Source organism: Lagopus muta, chromosome Z, assembly GCF_023343835.1.
Source record: "Lagopus muta isolate bLagMut1 chromosome Z, bLagMut1 primary, whole genome shotgun sequence".
NCBI lineage: Eukaryota > Metazoa > Chordata > Aves > Galliformes > Phasianidae > Lagopus > Lagopus muta.
The window spans coordinates 70,967,029-70,986,285 of NC_064472.1; the positions used below are offsets into that span (position 1 = coordinate 70,967,029).

General features: G+C 39.9%; 1 protein-coding gene across 7 annotated transcripts in view; it reads right to left on the reverse strand.

Annotated features, from left to right (window-relative positions):
• Nucleotides 1–16,361, reverse strand: part of PTBP3 (polypyrimidine tract binding protein 3) — a 54,684-nt gene extending 38,323 nt beyond the window's left edge. For 2 of the 7 annotated variants that reach the window (XM_048932455.1, XM_048932462.1), the window contains exons 1-3: nucleotides 15,913–16,022; nucleotides 9,080–9,206; nucleotides 7,947–7,980 (exon numbers count right to left, since the gene is read on the reverse strand). In XM_048932455.1, the coding sequence (XP_048788412.1) occupies nucleotides 7,947–7,980; nucleotides 9,080–9,141 (96 nt within the window). In that variant the 5' untranslated portion in view covers nucleotides 9,142–9,206; nucleotides 15,913–16,022. Of the gene's footprint in view, nucleotides 1–7,946; nucleotides 7,981–9,079; nucleotides 9,207–9,960; nucleotides 10,040–10,639; nucleotides 10,736–15,633; nucleotides 15,732–15,912; nucleotides 16,023–16,045; nucleotides 16,175–16,242 lie in introns of those variants that run through there. The other 5 variants (XM_048932457.1, XM_048932456.1, XM_048932458.1 and 2 more) reach the window with 5 other exon arrangements.
• Nucleotides 16,362–19,257: the final 2,896 nt, after the last annotated feature.

The following is a 19,257-nucleotide window of genomic DNA, read 5'->3' on the forward strand; positions in this document are numbered from 1 at the left end:
TGTAATACACTTCCTGCACAGTATACACCTAAGCCGTTTACTCCTCTTGCTGTATGAACAACTCACATTAAAAACACGACATGGTTTTAGTGTACAACATAGAAGACATTAAAATCACCAAACAGATTGATACTGAGAAATTCTTCCACAACTCAGTTGTTTTCACCAAGCATAGCCAAAGTGCATAAAAATGAAGTGTTCTGAGTTTCAGTTTACGCTCACTGCTGCAGTTAGCAAGTGACAGAGGGCTTCTGGGGAAGCTGATTCATCTGGGATCCTGCTGGGTGAAGGAGGTATCACCATGCTGCCCAGGGGCAAACCAGCTGTGGGTGTGCTCGCTGTGTGCACCGACTCCTTCGCAGCAGCGAAAATGCAACAAAACTCTCACTCACTAATCATAAAAAGACCCTGTTTTATCCTCCATATCTAGAAAATACATGGGTTATTTCAGATAGCAATGACTAGCGGGTTACGTTCTGCCTTTCAAAGCACACAAAACTGAGAAACAAATAGATAAAGTGATGCTTTCACTAGGCACGTAAAGCACAACGAATGCAGCTGAATGTGCTGACAACATTCCTGGCTGTGACACATACATCTTTCATGATGTGGGAGGAGCCAGCCCCACCAACACAGACACCAGCTAGCCAACTGTTGCCTGTTGTCAGCTGAGATAATTGCAGCAGCGCTCTGGGTAACATTCAGGCCTTTAAATCTTGGCCAAATTCAGCAATTACAGACACCAAACTGAATAGAGATGACACTACCATTAGCAACTAAGCTTCTATTAGCAACTAAGTTTCTATTAGTCTCACCTTATGTAATATCTGCTGTGGACCATTTCTTTTTTTTTTTTTTAATTAATGTTACTAAAAAATATTAAATACCAAACATCACTGATTTTTTCAAGAATACCGGCATCATACTATCTTTTTAAATTACTAAAACTTCCAAGTTAAGATCTTATAACTTGAGAGACACTAGCACAGTCCAAAGTAGATGTGACTGCTGTTTTAAGTGCTGTTGCTGCCTCCACCCAATTGCCTCCAATTTTCCTCTGCTAACCAGGAAAATGAAGCAAGCGTGACTAACAGATTAGACTACAGAGTACTGACAAATTATTCATGCACTGTAAAACACTTCAGGGTTACTGCCATCAAATTAACCTCAAAAAAGTGCTGCTCAGATTGCCAGCAGTGCAACATCAGCAGCAACAACAAAAAAACCTCTTGGTAAATATTCTATTATTGCATAAGTATCAAAATTAAGATTATTATAAGAGGCCTTTTAAAAATCAGATAAATATTTTTGTAGAAAATGTAAGTGTTCTCCTTTCTGTTTTTGGCTTAAAAAAACAATAAATTGCAAAATGGTAAAATCAGTTAGTCCCTTCATCAGACCTGAATACAGTTACAACAAGCCTACAGCCACAGAACCACAGCATGGTTGGGTTAGAAGGGACCTAGAAGCCCATTGAGATTCAACCCTTTGCTGGTCACTGGTTGTCACCCAGCAGATATGGCTGCCCAGGGCCACATCCAACCTGGCCATGAGGACCTCTAGGGATGTGGCACTCACATCTGAAAACCATACAGGTGTTAGTGAAAACAGGATGAGCATTAACATCAGATGAAGCAAGCAACCTGGGATAAAGGTTCAACTGCTGCTTTTTACCATTAACTCCAACTTATGTTTAGTGCTCTATGAGAAAGAAAAATAATTTTCAAGTTGTAAAAATTTATAGTGATTCCACTCAGCAGCACAGACCATTCCTCCTTTCCCAAAGCACACCAAATATAGCTATATCTGCTTGAAGCTAAACATTTAGCATTTTTTTTTCTTCCATTTTCTACTCTCTTTCAGTGTGCCAGCCTATTTACATTTGGCGAGGCTGCCAATACTGTATTTTACATGCTTGTCAGGTTTCTAGAAGTTAATTCTGAAAATAATTTTTATTCATTTATTTCTACGTGCATACAAATAACACTTCTATTGAGTCAAAATCGAGTTTATTATCTAAAATACGTATTCTGCAGTGTTCTTAACCTGTCATCCAAAAGCAAACCAGAGAAACTGAAAGTACTGCATTTGGGTTCAAAGCTGTACTCAAACTTGACAGCATAATTATTAATAACAGCACTGTGACCAGTAAGAACTCTAACTGTTTGAACTGTTAATTCCCAGTGCATCTACAACAATGACTGGAGCTCCAGAAGTAGAAGATAAGCAAATAGACTTTGAATGGAAAGCACCATTTTAAAGGAGTTAAAGGAACCTGTGTAGTTTTTATCACTTAAATTACTAACAAACCCTGGACTGAGCAGAGAAACAGCTCAGCCAGATCTAACTCAATGAAAGAGGCAACTAAGCACTGAGAGGAAAATTGTTTTGTACAGATCATACTATTTTACCATGTATTCAAGTTCACATCTTATTAATACACTGTATCTCACTGTTACATCAGTATTCTCTCTACAAAGTTAGAAATTACAAGGTATAGTGACAACACGCTAACTTAAAGTCATTTGAAGCTAGGGTTACACCTTAGAAGTGCAAGGATGAAAATGAAGAATCCAACTGTTCTTGCACATACATCCTCAGGTCATCCATAACAGCAAACATATTGAACGTAGTTTTTGCTTCCATAGCTACCTGGCAACATAGGTCAGTCCTTCCATTTGAAATATTTGCCTTGCCAGAGTTAAAATGCTTTAAAAATTTAAAACACATCCTCCCTGTAGAAGCTTCCAGTTGAAATAGAGACATGTGGTACAATTCTAGAACAAAACTAACTCCTTGTATTTGAGATAAAACATTGTTTAAGTCAAAACTTCTTTAGATTTTGACAAAAATAAAGAAATCACAAACTCGAAATAATGTGTACCCTGATTTTATATATAGGGGATGAAACAAAGAAAAGGCAACATAGTCAGTTAAAAACCTTGAAGTCATACTCTAGCCATTTTCAGCCATTCAGTAATCATGTTTGCCCCTGACTGCTATTGCAGAAACCAGAAATCAAGGTATTTGCTTTTTGAAACACTCAACGGTTGTATTTAAATGAACATTTTTTCTATTGTACTTACTAAGTACAATAATGGAAAGAGTGAAAAAAATGAAATCAAAGGATCTCATCATCCTGCCCTAAATATGACTGTAAGCATTCATTCTCCATTTGCCATCTTAGAACAGATTCTAAAAATCCTTTTATTCCCTTCTTCCAAAAAAAGCAAAATGCAACTAAATATTTGTTAGGTGTAAGTACCATGAGTTTTCATTAAGCAATAAGCTCAGGAAGAACTAAAGAGTCATTTAGTCTGCTTGACCCCTCTCAAACCTTAGGCCAGCATTAAGCAAGGACACAGTAATGAAAAGTACTTAAACTGACAACAACTCGATCACCGTTTCAGTTAAGCACAAATAATTGCTCTTCTAAACATAACTATAATACTGTGTTTTTTCCTAAAGTCAGCTTGCCTAGGTCATCTTCAGCATTAAGGAATACAATTTGGACACTTATTAAAATATTTTTCTAAGAAAGTGAATGGCTGTTTTTAATTTTTGGTCAGAATGGAAAAAGGTACACCAACGGTTTGACTCAATCTGGTCCTTAAAATATGTTGTAAACACTACATACCAAGAAAATCTGTATCTAACAGTGTTGTTATCCCATTTTCTTAGAACACTCGGATTAAATTAGGACATAATCAAGACCAATGTTTGAACAAAAACCTAGCAATGAAACCAGATAACAGAAATTTATCCATACTGACAATAGAGCTGAATTTTCTGATGCAAAATCTTCAACGGGAATACCAGCTTAGGCTCTTTTTCCCCACATACTCCATACTATTTCCCCACTGCTTGTCAAGAGGACAAGCTAACTGCATAAAAAAATAACTTGTTATCATCTTTACAGCAGAATCACAGAGCTGTGTCTGCATACCTGATGGCACAATGCATCCCACCTGAATTAACAGCTTACTGACACAAAGGTGAATAAGCAGCTTATTGAATTATTTTGCTTTCTTTCTATCCTGTTCCACCTTGGGAATCAAATTCAACAGGCCAAGATGGAAAGCCATTTTTTAAATAAAGACAAGGTTGTTTCCTCCTCCTGCAAGTAATACTCAGTCTGCTCCATGTTCAAATGAACGGCATCCGGAGGTCAGAATGAAACTTTATCAGCATCAGTAAAAGTGTTGAGGAACTTTCTTGAGACCATATCATGATTAGCAACATTCTGCAAAGGCCAGACTAAGCAGCCATGAAAAGGGGAAGCAATTTTGTCTATATTGCATAGAACTTACTAATAAAGAGGTCAGAATTTATACAACATGTTCCATAGTAAGTACTTACTGTCTCTAATAAAATTCAGCAATTAACATTTATTTTTCACTTAGCAAGAGACATTTGCAGTCAATCAATATTATTCTAATATCTTTCTTCCAAAAAAGTTAAATAAATTTAATATTTGCAATATTTACATGCCTCTTTCCATTTATTATTTAATGACAGACTCCTTTTCTCCTGCTAAAACTACACTTTTATTCACAGGAATACTAGAACCATCCAACTTAAAAGTTAAATACAGACAAGGCACAGTGGTGTTAAGGAGGCTTCACCAGAAATGCTAACGCTAGGTTCAGTCACTCATAATGCTTTGAATCAGCATTACAGAAACCTGTGTGTACTTTTCCACTAGGACAGGAGGACAATACCAATGGCAGGGACAAAAGCTTCACAGTTAGCAGCATGAATATCAACTCCAGATTGGCAAAGTTTTATAACTCCCACAAAAGTCTAATGAACGTAGCTTCACTTGTTCTGTATTAAGCCTGAGTTTTGAGAAAGTTTATCTACACTGGATTCTGAATTCACAACTTGATTATGTATGCAGGTTTACTTGCCAGCTCAGTTTTTCACATTTAAACTCTGAATTTTCTGACTTCAGCATAACTTACTTGTGCCAGGCTCAAATTAAGATGTGCTTACACGCTTTCCATGTTTCATGCACTTTTATGAATTAGTATGTCACTTCAACCAAAGCTAGCAAGTAATCCCAGAAGTGGGCAGTCTCCATCAAAAGAAGCAAACAAGCAAACAAGCAAAAATAAAATTGTTGTTGGAAAAAGATCTGCTGAAGGAAATTCAGTTTGATTGACACCTGTTCAGCAGATTTGAAAGTTGTTATTTAACTAAGAAGTACTTAAAGTATTTGTCTAGTTTAACAGCATTGCCATTCCTATGTAAACTGAGAATGCAACAGTCCAAAAGTTCACAAGGCCCAGAATCCTATCTTCAAACTTGCTAAGAGTACCTGGGACCTTCGGAACTAAATAAGCACACAGCAATATTTTGTCAAAGCACTCTCCCCAAAACTACATAGACAGACAGACTAAAACTAAAACAGAAAGACTAAAATGTTAGAGATATAAATACATTAAACACAGAAATAAAATAAGAGCAGACATGTAAATATAGCGTATCCATCATAGACACACAGTAAAAAAAAAAAAAAAAAAAGCACCTAAGTAAAGGAAGAAGTAAAAATGCCAATTGTATTTAAAACAAATCTGTAGACAAGGAGTCTTGATCTAAACAGCATTCACTGCTCTCCAAGCTGCCTTCCAAAAGCTTATGGCAGTAAACTACCAAAAAAAAAAAAAAAAAAAAAAAAAAGCTGAAAAAAATGGACTAAGATTCAGATAACAAATCTTTACATTTCTGGGACAGACATCCCTGAAACATTCCTCTTTGTTTTCAGCTTTGTGAAACAGATTTTATTACTAAAGGATACAATGACACACACAAAGCCAGAAAATCAAAGAATCATAGGGGTTGGAAGGGTCCTCTGGAGATCACTTAGTCCAGGGCTCCATTGGCCTTCTTGGGCGCAAGGACATGAATCCTCATGTTCAACCCGCTGTCCAACAGGACGCCCAACTTCTTCTCTGTGGAGCTCCTTTCCAGTCAGGTCAGCCCCTAACTTGTACTGATACATGCAGTTACTCCCTTCCAAGTGCAGCACTCTGTACTTGTCCTTGTTGAACCCTCTACAGTTTCTCTCCACTCAATCTGTCCACGTCTTGCTGAATGGCATCACAGCCCTCCAGTGTTTCAGCCTCTCCACTCAGCTTCATATCCTCAGCAAATTCACTGAAGGTGCACTCTATCCCTTGATCCAGGTCGCTGATGAAGATGCTGAACAAGACTGTGCACAGTATTGGTCCCTGGGGAACAGCAGTAGCTAAAGGCCCCCACCTACATTCTGTGCTGCTGATCACAACTCTGAGACAGTGCTAATAGACAATGCCTTGTCTGTTTACACAATACAGGCATAATTATCTCCTTATTTTAATAAAGTTAACAAATGCCAAATTATTTTGCATAGTAATCACACTTCTTCCTTCTCCAGAGTACTAACATAACTTTCAAAATATCTACAAAGAATTATACAGTTAAAAATGCAGACGGTAACACATTAGTCTAGAGAAAAGCAGTAAGAATTTCAGCTTCATAAAACATGGACTTCAAAGCTCTACAATGCCATGGTTTTGATCAGAGCAGAATAAATGCATTAATTAGTTCACAACAACTTGGACCAATATCAAGTATTTGTCTTTTTATCCCTTCTGTAAAAGAGTAATAATTAACGTGAGGATCATTACAAAGCTGTAGAAAAGTGGTTCTCTCCACTTCATTGTTAAAAGGAGCAGTGAGTATGAGAAGTTCAAGGCAATGAGTATGAAAGCTACAGCCACATGAGCTTGACCCCAGGTGTCCTGCCAGGTATCACTGAAGGCACAGTTGTGCCTCACTCATTTAGGCTGAGGTAGGTGAGACATTTGCAAGGTGGAAAACATCTACCAGGTTGCTCCTTATTAGCTGGCAGACAGTCCTGAGCTGCTGTATATGTAGTGAGTTACTAAGCACATACTGCTATTTTGATTTTAGCTCTGCTATTTCATTTCTTTTCCATAATATCTGCCTGTTAGCTAGAACTCATCACTTTAAACTCATCCTAAAGGACAAGAATAAATGTATAATTTTGAATGCTGCAGAGACCAAGCAGACACTGTGACACAGAAGCCCTGCTGCACATTAAAAAAAAAAAAAGACAGCTTTTATTTGTAGAGCTACCTTTAGCTCATAATTTTCAGTAACGTTGTTTTCTGACAGTATAAATACAAATTTTATTAGCAAGAAAGATGAATGCCTCCTACTTAACACTTAAATATGAAAAGATAAAAATTAGTTTTCCCAACAGGATAGAACAGGCTTTCTGTTCTAAGAGAAAGTTACTTCGGTAGATTCTTTTCAGATATATTCCTTCTTTAAACAAGAAATATGACATTCAGCACAATCCTTACTATAATTTTCATCTTAATTCTTTAAAAGCAATTGAATGTGTGAGTGCATCTGTAAATAAACACCACAGAGAATGAAATCCTGTACCGTGAGAACCTCATTTCCTTAATCTTAATACTTTTCCACATCACAAATGCATCATCTGTATGATGTGGTACCATATATATAGTTTTGCTGTATTTTACATTTTACTATCCACAAGTCTGAAGATATTTACAGGTAAACAGTCTCCTACTTAAACCACCACCAAGCTTATCTATTTTCCATTGGGTTAGAAAAAAACCCTTACACACACTTCTGAAGTATAGAAGTGTCATTAGTGGACTATCTATTTTATAATATATTATTGTGAAGGATTAATATTCAGAAAAATACGGTTAAGGGAAGCAGAACTAACACAAAAGACTTGTAACTACCAGTCAAGTATCAGTAAAAATAAGCAGCATTATATTCTGACAGCACAGGGCTTTGAACCTTGATTATATTTTAGGTCCCTGCCAACACCAAGTGTTTTACTGTTTTATGAAAAAAAAAAAGGAACAAGTGCACAGGAAAAGATGAAAAACGATTCATACCTTAAAATCAACAGCTGAAACATCTGTTACAAGGCTGTATAAAAAAATGAGAGAAAATGGAAGATGTTAGAGGGCAAATTATTACAAAGATAATGGTAAAAAGGCTAAAGAAAGAAAGAAAACAGTTGCAAAAGTAAAACTGTAATGAGCTGTGGACTTTTCTCTTGCAAAGGAAATGGTTTAACAATGTACAGTACGGAGAAAAAACAACACAGGACGGTCTGGATCGCAATAGCAACCAGTCAAACTTCTGCAAAATTTCTATATAAACCACACCCTTTTTACCATCAATTTTTAAAAATAGTTCCTTGTGAAAACAACAACAAAAAGCATGAACAGTATTACAGTTATGTATCAACAGCTACACCTTATAGAATGAAGGACACCCATTTCTGTTATTACAGAAATAGTAATAATAATAATAATAATAATAATAAGGTACATTATTAGTAATGTATAAATAATGTACCATACTTATTAGTCATGTATAAATAATGTACCATACTTAGCTCGTGACTAGCATATTTGAAGGGGAACAAAAAAAACCCCACAACAACACCACCAATCTCCCTTCCTATGCATCCAAAAAAACTATGAATTGATATGAAGCTACCAAAAAGATTTGCCCTTTGAGTGATCATTCATTTAAAAGCATTAAACTACTTTGGTAAATATTTACTTCAGAGTGATGAAGTTGTTCAAGAACATAAAAATAATCCTATTCTCAACTTGATCACAATACTCCAAAGACACATTTTAGATGATAGTTTTTCTTTTTGAGTTTTTAATTTTAGGATTCACATTTTAAGCTTCTCTCCACAACAAATGCCATAGATGTATATATTTTAAATGAAGATTCGTATTCACAAATAATCATATAATAACTGCAAGATTTAAAAACTCTGAGAATTGCACACTTGAAATCAAGCAGATGTAAAGTAACAGGTCTGCACAATTACGTGCATCATGTAAATTAAGCATCACATGAATAAGCTACATTAAAGATCTGCATCAAGATTAACAATAAAGAATAATACTTTCATAAATGAGCTGAATTTTAAATTACTGCTTAAGATTTTCTAGGAGAGTAGTCTTGTGTGCAAGAAAAGCACAGTCACATCTGTGATACCCACTCTTCTTGTTCTTTTTCGCTGGTCTGCTTTGTTTCATCCTCATTCGTCATTTCTTCCTGCATGATATGTTCACATGCAGTAGTCTTTGATCCTCAGCTCAAGTCTGTTTCACCTGTTGAAACAAGCACTAACAGAATAGCCACTGTTAGAATCATCTTTCGGAAAAAAAGCTTTGGTAATAGCATAGTTAATCATACAAACAAGGACAAAATAATCTCTCATTGCCTGCAGAGTCATGAGAGCACACAATATTAATGTAAACTACAGTAGAGTTTCATATTTCCCCATATCCATAAAGCCTACATCTCTTGTCGAAATGAATGCTGCATCTTTTCAGTATGCAGTAACAAGCACCTCTCCCTCCATCATTCAGTCTCCTCAAATAAATCATCGTTCATACAGAATGCAATTTTCCCTCCAGTGCATCCTCTAACAGCCCTCATTTCTTGAAACTTTGAATTGAATACATGAGTTTGTTTGCAAAATTATTATTTTTCCTGATCAAGGTATACTGAAGTGATATAGCTGTCACAGTAAAATGACTTTAACATTAACTGTGACTTCCTTTCGGTAGGGGGGACAGACCTGATTCTGATAAGAAAACCTATTTTTGAATTCTATTAATATTTAAATCCACAGATCATGTTAGCATTCTAGGTATTTACCCTGGTAATTAAATGAGTTATCACCTTTGAGCAGCCTAGAGTTTTAAATCAGATTGCTTTAGTTAAAAATCAAGTTATTAACACTCATTACACTAGAACAGTTATAATCTAGGCTTTGGATGGCATTTTTGAGAACCCTGGATCCTACCGAGGCTTTGTTTATTATCAGTCTCCCTCCATATCTTTTAAGGCACATGCTAATATGATGACTAGTACCATGATAAAGAGCTCCTCCAAGAGAACGCTGTTCACAACAGTCCAAAGAATGCTTGTCACAAGTATGGATTAATAACATCTATTTTATACAAAGGGAAAAAAAAAAAAAGATGATAAATCCCATGGCTGCAAAATAAAATTCACGAACTAAAAATTCCCAAGGAATCACAATCTTGTTCCTTAGTGATTCTACAGCACTATTTACATTGCCACTGTCTCATCCTTCGGCAGATGGATGAACAGAAAACAAAGTATTTCAGGCGATTCTGCAGACAAGACTTAGCAATAAAGAACTACTTTCAAGTTACTTTTACACTTTTTAAGTACTCAAATTAATTTCCATGTATATTTTTCTATTTTTGGAAAAGAGAGCCATTATACGTATAAAAACTCTATTTCAATAAACTGAATAATATATGTCATTGAATAAAGTGGTGTCATTCAAACAGAAAGGATCAGCCTGGAGTAACTGATCTACCAAACACTTCTAGGCTAATGATGGATAAGACAACTCCATTTCTAAAGCAGCATTTAGCTGTTTTTCATCCAGGAAAAACAAACAAAACCCATAACTAATACATAAACAGAATTATAGATACCAGTTTATTTTGTTTATCAGGAAGCAATGTATATTTTCACTGACTCCCCATTACAGCACAAGCTAAACAGTGTTACGGACCTATAAGACTGGGCAACATCTGCATCTTTTCGGTGTATATCTTCAGTTACTCTTTGGCACCCTTTCCCTAGAAATATTTGGTTCTTCAGAGCAGAAGAGGAGGAAAAAAAAAAAAAAAAACCCTTTAAAAAGACACAAAAAAAATTTAAGAGAATACCTGCATTCATACTTATCTTCTGAAATTGCCCAATTCTATATGGAGAGCATATAGAATCTTCTGTGTACCTCTACCGACTCTACCGGTCATATAGAAAGATTGTCAGCATTGACAGAAGCCAAATGAAAGGCCAACAAATAATGTGCTTTTGAAGCTTCCATGGAGGAAGTTTCATACTAAACTTTCTACCATATCCAGTGCATTATACTGTGCAATGAATAACTTGAAAACAAAATAAACAAAGAAACCCTACAGATTCCAATCTGATGGTGTTTTGGGAAAGGACAGGTAACTGAGCCAAGAGGGAATGAACAGATGTAAAGCTAGAGTAATTCTTCTGGTAACACAAGATTTGAATGAGTATCTTGTCTGCATACATAAAGCAAGAAAAAGAAATTATAGAGACTGGAAAATAGAGGGAAGTAAAGTGACATTAAAAAAAGTAAGAAAACATATGCATTATAGTAAAATGAAAAAATGAACAAGAAAAAATCCCAGAGAAATGAAACAAGAAGGAAAATCCTCATCAAGACAAGAAAAGCCTGGTAGGAAAATAAGACCGCTGAAAATCAAGAGGGGTTATGTACAGCTTACAGATTGCACTAGGTCACCTGGCATGCATCTCAAATGCTGTATTCATTTAATTTGCAGTGATCTTTGGGTCACTGTGGCAACATGCATTTAACGCTGACTGGCAAACTGCATTCTAAGTGTTTCTAGTGTACAACATGTTCTGGTTAAGAGTTCGAAGGTGTATGTCAGTCTGCTGTCTGATAATGAATGAAGCTTAATTCACATGCTTATTCAAAAGGAGCCGTAGAAAAACATCATCTCTCTGACATCTGCATAAACATTCTTCAAATCCTCCATGCTTTTCAGAGGCACTGAGTCTAGGAGTTACACAGAAAGCAAGAATCAAAGTTGAAGCAATGCTCTCTATCAAATCACTGCAAGATACAGGAGAACAAATCAGCAGCAGCCTGGTCTTGGTTACAGAGAGAAATTGCTCCACGTACTTTTCACATGCTATTGTACACGTAGCAACCATGCCCCCTAAAGTCAAGAAAAGGGTTACCAAGTCCCTGATTTCCCCACGTTGTCTGATCCCAAACCAGAAGAAATCCTAAGATTTGATTTCTGCCTGTTGAATTGTCTGTGGATCACCCTTGTTTCCATGGTAAAAGCAATCTAACTCCCAAGGGCTGTTTGTTTACAGTGATAAAATCCCAGTGGGGATTACTGAGTGAGCATCTGGTGGGGTCAACCATATGACTAGAATGTATGTAAGAAAGCATTATATTGATTCCTATGCTTCTGGTACGCACTTTTGAGAAAGTATGCCTTCGCCTAGACTTCAAATGCCGCTATAATACACATGTCTTTCATGGAATAACATCACCATGTTATACTATCTGTAGCGTGGTGTGATTAGGAAAGTTAATCGCAGAGATAGTGGTCAGATCGTTGAATCATACGATCGTTCATCCCATCGGCTATCACCGGAAATTCAGGGTGCGGTTTCCTGGTCACTTCATGCTGATCTAAGGCTGAAGTGTGAGGAGCCAGCCAGACCGTCCCCCACCCACCTACATTCACAGCTTTCCCTGAAGCACTGTGGCAGCACGGTACCTGAACAATTTACCATGTGGCTCACACACACAAATACTTCACCATTATGCAGGTACAGAAATGAGCTGCTGAGGATGGTGCTGCACTTCCAGCAACTGTCCTGTTACAACAGCTTTAGTTAAACGGCAAACAGCAATAGCAGGGAAGATTGCTACCGACAGAAACAGTCAAAACACTTCTTCCTTTTCATCTATCCACTTGCAACAGTGTCAAAAACATTGCCTTCCACTGCAACATAAAAGTTGCATCCACAGATTTGATAAGACAAACTCCATTTTCACATACTGAAATGGAAAAAAGTCTCAAACACAAAGCTCATGCAGTACAAAAAGAAATTTAAAATACACGTGAATGATGGTCAACATCAGAAAAACTGAAAGCAAAAGTGACACTCCATGAAACACTGTTCCCTATCAGAGCTACAGGCTTACTTTCATTATAGAGCTAAGTCCCACCTTCACATTGTGATACAACCGGGTTTAATAAGCAAGACAATCTACACACACTTATGTTTGCCACTTAGTACTTCCAGAGGCAATCAGCTAGCATGGCATTCCTGCAGTGGGAACATTCGTAAAAGCCCCTGGTGACAGTCTGCATACTCCATTGCTGATCTCCCCCCAGGGCACCAGAAGTTTTCTTGACTGTAGATGAAATAATTCAAACAATATTTTGGAACTGGTAAAGAAATTGTGGGTGATTTAGAATTTGCTATTTTCATGTTTCTGATTCCAGACAAGTCATACTTCCAATTATATCAGATGTTGCTAGTAAGCAAGTTTATCCAGTGAACAGCGTTCTCATGTGGAGTGATGTTTTCACCCGATATTTGCTCAGTACAAACATCTTTCCTGAACATATAACTCAAACTGCATTAGAATCAGATATCAACAGAGGAGTTATATTAGAATTATAAATCCTACATTTTCCTATCATATGAAAAATACATAATGTAAATCTCGTAAATATTTGTGAACTCTAGGGATAATCCCATATATGCATCTCTTTAAAAGCTTGAACATAGAATCATAGAATTGCTCAGGTTGGAAAAGACCTTAAAGATCACCAAATCCAAATCCAACATCAACTTCCAGAATTTAGAAGCCTTGTAAAACATAGAGGTTTGGTCTGACAATAGAGTGGATGAATTGAACTGGCAAATAGACATTCAGTTTCAGTATTTGCTGCTATTCCTGACTTTTTCCCCTTACTAAAACACAAGAGTCAGTATCTTCACTTAAAGAATATATATGTGCACACAAGGTCTGCCATCAACAGTCAATTGAAAATTACAGCTTATATCATTGCTAATGGCTTTCAACTTAATCACCTTAACTTGGATCACATTTACCTCCAAATGCAATAATATTAAACAGAGAGCCAATTGCTTTGCCATAAAAAGGGAAAATTTTCATTTAATCACAGAACCACCGAAGCTGGAAAGGACCCACAAGGACCATCGAGTCCAATCCAATCTCTGACTCCACACAAGACTATCTAAAACCGAAACCCTGTGCTTGAGAGCGGTGCCCAAACGCTCCCGCAGCTCCAGCAGCTCAGGGCCGTGCCCGCTGCCCTGGGGAGCTGTGCCATGCCCACTGCCCTCTGGGGCACAGCCTTACCCTGACCCCCCAACCATCCCCTAGCACTGCTCCATGTTGTTCCCTCTGTCACTGTCACAGAGCAGAGCTTATTGCTCATAGGCAGCTCATTGCCATGAGGCACCCCCTCAGCTCCTCTGCTCTGAGCAAAACCAGGGGCCGCAGCTGTTCCGTGCACCTCTTGTTCTCCAGACCCTTCCCCATCTTTGTCTTCAGACTCTCTGATAGTCTGATGTCCTCACACCAGCACCCAGCCTGCATGCAGTGCTGGAGGTGAGGCCACACAGCACAGAGTGGAGGGGATAAGCCCTCTTCTCACCCCAGGGCAAGTTGGCCTTTCGGCATGGTGCTGACTCACATTCAGCTTGCTGCTGGAGAGAAGCTTCCTGATCTAAACAAAAACATTTCCTCTTTGTTTAACTTCATGCATTCTGATCCCCACTAGAATTAAGTTTTGTATTCAAACTATCCTCCGCATCTAACAGGACACAACTACTCCCTGTAAGTAATACCCACTGGTTCCAAAGAAATACAATGTTATTCTATCACTCTGCTTATTCTGAAAAGTATTTAACAACTAAAATACAAGACAGATTTTATTATTACTGAGTTTTTTTGTTTGTTTGTTTTTAATAAATTATTCGTTGTTGAGCACTTTTAATTCCAGTGCCTCAGCAGCTTGTGTTTTAACTGCCTGATAGTTTGCACATCCTGCAATCAGAAAACCCTCAGCACCTTTCAACAAAAAGCCAGCCCATTCAAGCACCCTGCAGACCATGCCTTCGTGCAGTGCCAAGGCTGCATCTCACAAACCACAGCATGAAACTCGCGGTTTTCATCAAAACCTGCATCACTCCCAAAACACCTGAGAACCTCTGTCTAGGAAAAATTCTTTCAAAGAGCTCCACTGATCTGCCTGTAACGCATCCTCAGACTTCACCTTTCTCTCACTCTCAGTGTGGTACTAAGTCTCTAAGTCTCCTTCTGAAGTTTCTCAAAAGCTAGTTTTGAAACAAAGGTGAAAAAAAGCAGATTGCACTGAACATACACTTTGTTTTTTCAAGTATCTTCCAAAAAGATACCTTACACCATCTTCCTTACACCATTTTCTCCTGGATTAATCAGCACTTACTCAAGAGCATTGCCCTCAATCTGCCTCCCTATCACAGCTTCCACCCCAACCGCGCTGAAAGGCATCCGAGAAAGGCTGCACTGCCACCAGTCTTGAGGGAGAAAGGAGAGAAGGAAGCTCCCTGAATCTCTGCGTCAGAGTACGTGGATCTCGGGAGCAGTTCGGCTGCTCCAGGTCACACTGTGAACTTAGCGCTGGTGATACCTACACCTCACACAAAGGCAGATGTACTGCCCTGAGCGATCGCTTTCACGCATAAGGAGAAAGCACAGAACGGCCCGCTTGTACCTGACACAACTTACGTCAAGCATAGTTTCTTGGGACAGTCAAATTTCTCAGCGCGCTGAGAAAAGCATCGGGCAAAGAAAAAAAAAAAAAAAAAAAAAGCCCGAAAAAAAAGAAACCACTCACAACCGCGTTCGTACCTAAGCAACGAGCAAAGCTGACAGCACGCATCACCGCTCCACTTTATTACCTAGTCCTGAAACTCCAGCAGGACCCGCGGCAATGCCCGGCCCCGCGCACGGCGATGCTCGCGGCGGAGCGGAGCGCCGTGCTGCCCGGCCCCGCGCACGGCACGGCTCAGCACTGCCCGCCCGCGGCACGCACCCACCGCGCCCGGCCGCCGCTCCAGGAAAAGGGAAGGGAAATAAAGCAGCGTCTCAGCGCCGGAGGGAAGTCAGGCACCGGCATCGCAAAGCGAACACCGCCGCCGAGCCGACTAGGGAGAGGCAAGAAAGAGAAAGAGACGAACCGGGAGAGCAGCAAGCGATCGGCGCGCCGCCAGCCGACTCCGTCCTGCCGGGCACCTGGCAGGGCGGCGGGCGGCAATATCCCCACGCCGGGCCCGGCCCCTCGCGAGCACCGCCCCCCCGCCCGGCTCCCACCTTTCGCCTCCCCCGGGCGGGGGCCGTCCTCCGGGCCCCTCTCCCCTCCCCCGAAGTGGGAGGAGGGAGGCGAGGCGAGGCCGCTCCCCGCCCCGCCCCAGGTGAAGCCCCCCGAGGATCGCCAGCCCCCTGGATCGAGTGCCGCGGCACCTCGCCGCCGCTCCGTCGCGGCGCCCGCTCCACCAGCGGGGACTCACCCGTCCATTGCGCAATCGGGGGGCGCGGGCCGGCGGAGAACTGCTGCCGGTGGGCGTGGAGAGGGGCGCGGCCCCCGCTGCCTTCCCGCCCCTCCGGGCCCGCCGCTGTTGCGCAGGCGCGCTGAGGGAGCCTCAACCCGTCCTCGCTGCGCGTGCGCAAGGGGCTGTTACCGCGGGGATGGTCTTTGCCTCCCGGTGTAGCTGGCTGCGTAGTGAGCGGGCGAGCCGCTGCAGGGCCGTCTGGAGAAAGAGGGGAGACCCTCGGTTGAGGTGCCGTTCCCTCAGCTGGTGGCGTTTCGCCGCGCTATTCCTCGTTCTGGGCGCTGAAGAAATACGCCAGAAGGGTCCCGGTCACAAGGTGGTTCCTGGTGCAGGCAGAGCTCTGCGCTTCCCACAGCCGGCAGCGGGGCGTGGGGGCCGTGCTGTGCTCCCGTAGAGCTCTTTGTCCCGTGTGTCCCCGCAGAAGCGCGCGTGCTGCGGAGGCTGCTCGCATCTGTCTTGGTGTGAGTGACAGGAGATACCGCTTCCGTGCAAACCTTGTGTGTGGTGTCAGTGCCTACCTGACAGGCTCGGTGCCCTTACAGTATGAATACTCTGACACAAAGTGGGGAAAAAGCTTTCATTGTTTCACATTCAGTGCCTCACGCAGACAAAATGTGTGACACCATCGTTTATGGGGAGCAATGGGATTTGCTAAATATTTGCATCTCCTGGAGTTCATGCAGTGCAAGAAGCAGCCCGTCACTGAGGCTTCTGGTCTGCAACCCTTTCTCGTTAAGTGATGACAGAGCACTGGGGGAGTGAGCTGTGAGCACTTCCTAAGAAGCGATGCCTGTGTCCTGTCACCTGCACCCGCTGCGGGACGAGAAGCTGCAAGGAATTTGACCTGGTTCCTGCCCACAACAAAGAGTGCCCAAGAGAGTGGGTGCTTTGGAGATGGTGGAATGCATATGCCAAAGTTTTGGTCTGGGTTTGATTAACAGCTGTAGGCTGAGAGTCTTGTCAATCTTGGCGATGGAGCGTGTCCAGAGAAGGGCAGAAAAGTTGTGAAGGATCTGGAACACAAGTCCTATGGGGAGTCAAGGTTAGTTATTAGAAAAAATTTCTTCTCAGAAAGAGTGGTGAGTTATTGAAAAAAGCTGCCCAGGCAGGTGGTGAAGTCACTGTCTGTAGAGGTTTTTGAGAAACATGTGCATGTGGCACTTAGGGACATGGTTTGTGGGCATGGTGGGGTTGAGTTGATGGCTGGACCTGATGAGAGGTCTTTTCCAACCTTAACGATTTTATGATTCCATAAATAGGATGATTTCTTTTATTCATTTGAAAGCTATGAAATCTACAGTGGCAAGACCCATCATCCCTTTTCTGCTTTTTGTACTCAAAGCATGGTGGTACATTGTAAGCACAACTGCTAGTGTGACCAGCCTATACACAATGTTATGTATGAACTGACCTTTTCAAAACAAAACAAACTTATTTTTTAAGCTAGATTTGTCCCCTAATGCAAGGCACAAAGTGGATCTCTGTGCTGATTTTCTGCCTTAGGATGAAGGATGGATTGATAAGGCAGGAAGCAAGAGTAAGTCACTTGTAGAAAGGGGGAAGTTTGATGTGAGTCTCCCAAATTTTTCTGGTTTGAACGTACAGCTTCATAAGTACTTCAAACTCATCTGAATTCACTAACCTGGGAAAAGGTGTAATCTCAAATGGAAATTAAAAGAAAGTTTTATATGCTTTCCAACCTAGACTAGATTTTTTTTAACTGCCTTCTAGTGAAAGCAAAACAGTGCACATTGCAAAATGCATCGAAAGGACAAACCATTGATACAAACTACAGTCCGAAACCACCATGGTTTCCACAGTTTCACTCTTCCATGAACAAAACGTTCAATACTATTGCCACTTCAGAAAGCTGAATGTACTAGATCAGGCAGCAAAGACCATATAATCTTAAGCTATTTTTTTTAAATTGGTCTAACTATGGGTGAAAAGAAATACAACAGGGTTGTTTTTTTTTTCAGTTCAGTTCAAATAAGAATTTAAAGAATTTTAGAGAATTAAAACTCAAATAAAAATTAGATGTTGCCTGTGGAAGAAATGAGGATATGAATGTGTTATTTGTTTTAGTTGGTCATTTTTCCAAATTCTTGAAAACAGATTTTTTTGACAATATAGAAATGTTTAAAAACTTGCTTTTCAATTTCCCCGTGAAATACAGGAGCAAGACAAACCATGGCCATCGAAAAAAAGGGAAAAGAACAACCTGCCCAGCATAATGACTATTCAGGTAAGATTAGAAGTACTTTGATGGACATGCATTTGAAGAATTGAATATTAGTCGTACAGATCAAAATCTGTAATATGTGAATCATTTGGGATGATAAAAGAACACAGAGATAGATTCTAGTACGTATATTAAGAGTATTTGTTCATACACATTGGAATTACAAGCGTGGTCAATATATCAGAATGTGTTAGTATGTACACGTTAGAATGTGCTTATGTTTTATAACGTACATATATATCAGCAATTGTTTACACATGTATATTTCAGTGTTACATGATCAATTTTGAGAGATCTTCTCTGTGGAAGTCAGGCTGTGAAAAATGTCCTGCTGTTTAATTCCTTGGCACACGTTACAAGTGAAATACACAATGTAATTTGGAAATATTACGAGTGTTCTCTTGTAATTGATCTCTACACCATAAAAAAAGAAATGAATGTGTTTCACCAGTAATTATCTAGACCGTGCTGCCATTGACAAATGCTTTTTAATTCATTTCCAGCTGCTGTTCGCAATGCCAATAGAAATTTTAATAGGTTGCTATGATATAAAAAGAAAATAAACCCTTTGTGATAAGACATGTGAGCTGGTTTATCACATGCAGGGAACAAAAGAAAGGAAGAAAAAATTAAACAATTCTCATCATGGAAAGGAAGAAGCAAAGGGGAGAGGGAGAGAGATGCAAAAAGGATGTGAAAGGAAACACTTCTAGGAAGTAAGATTAGGCACT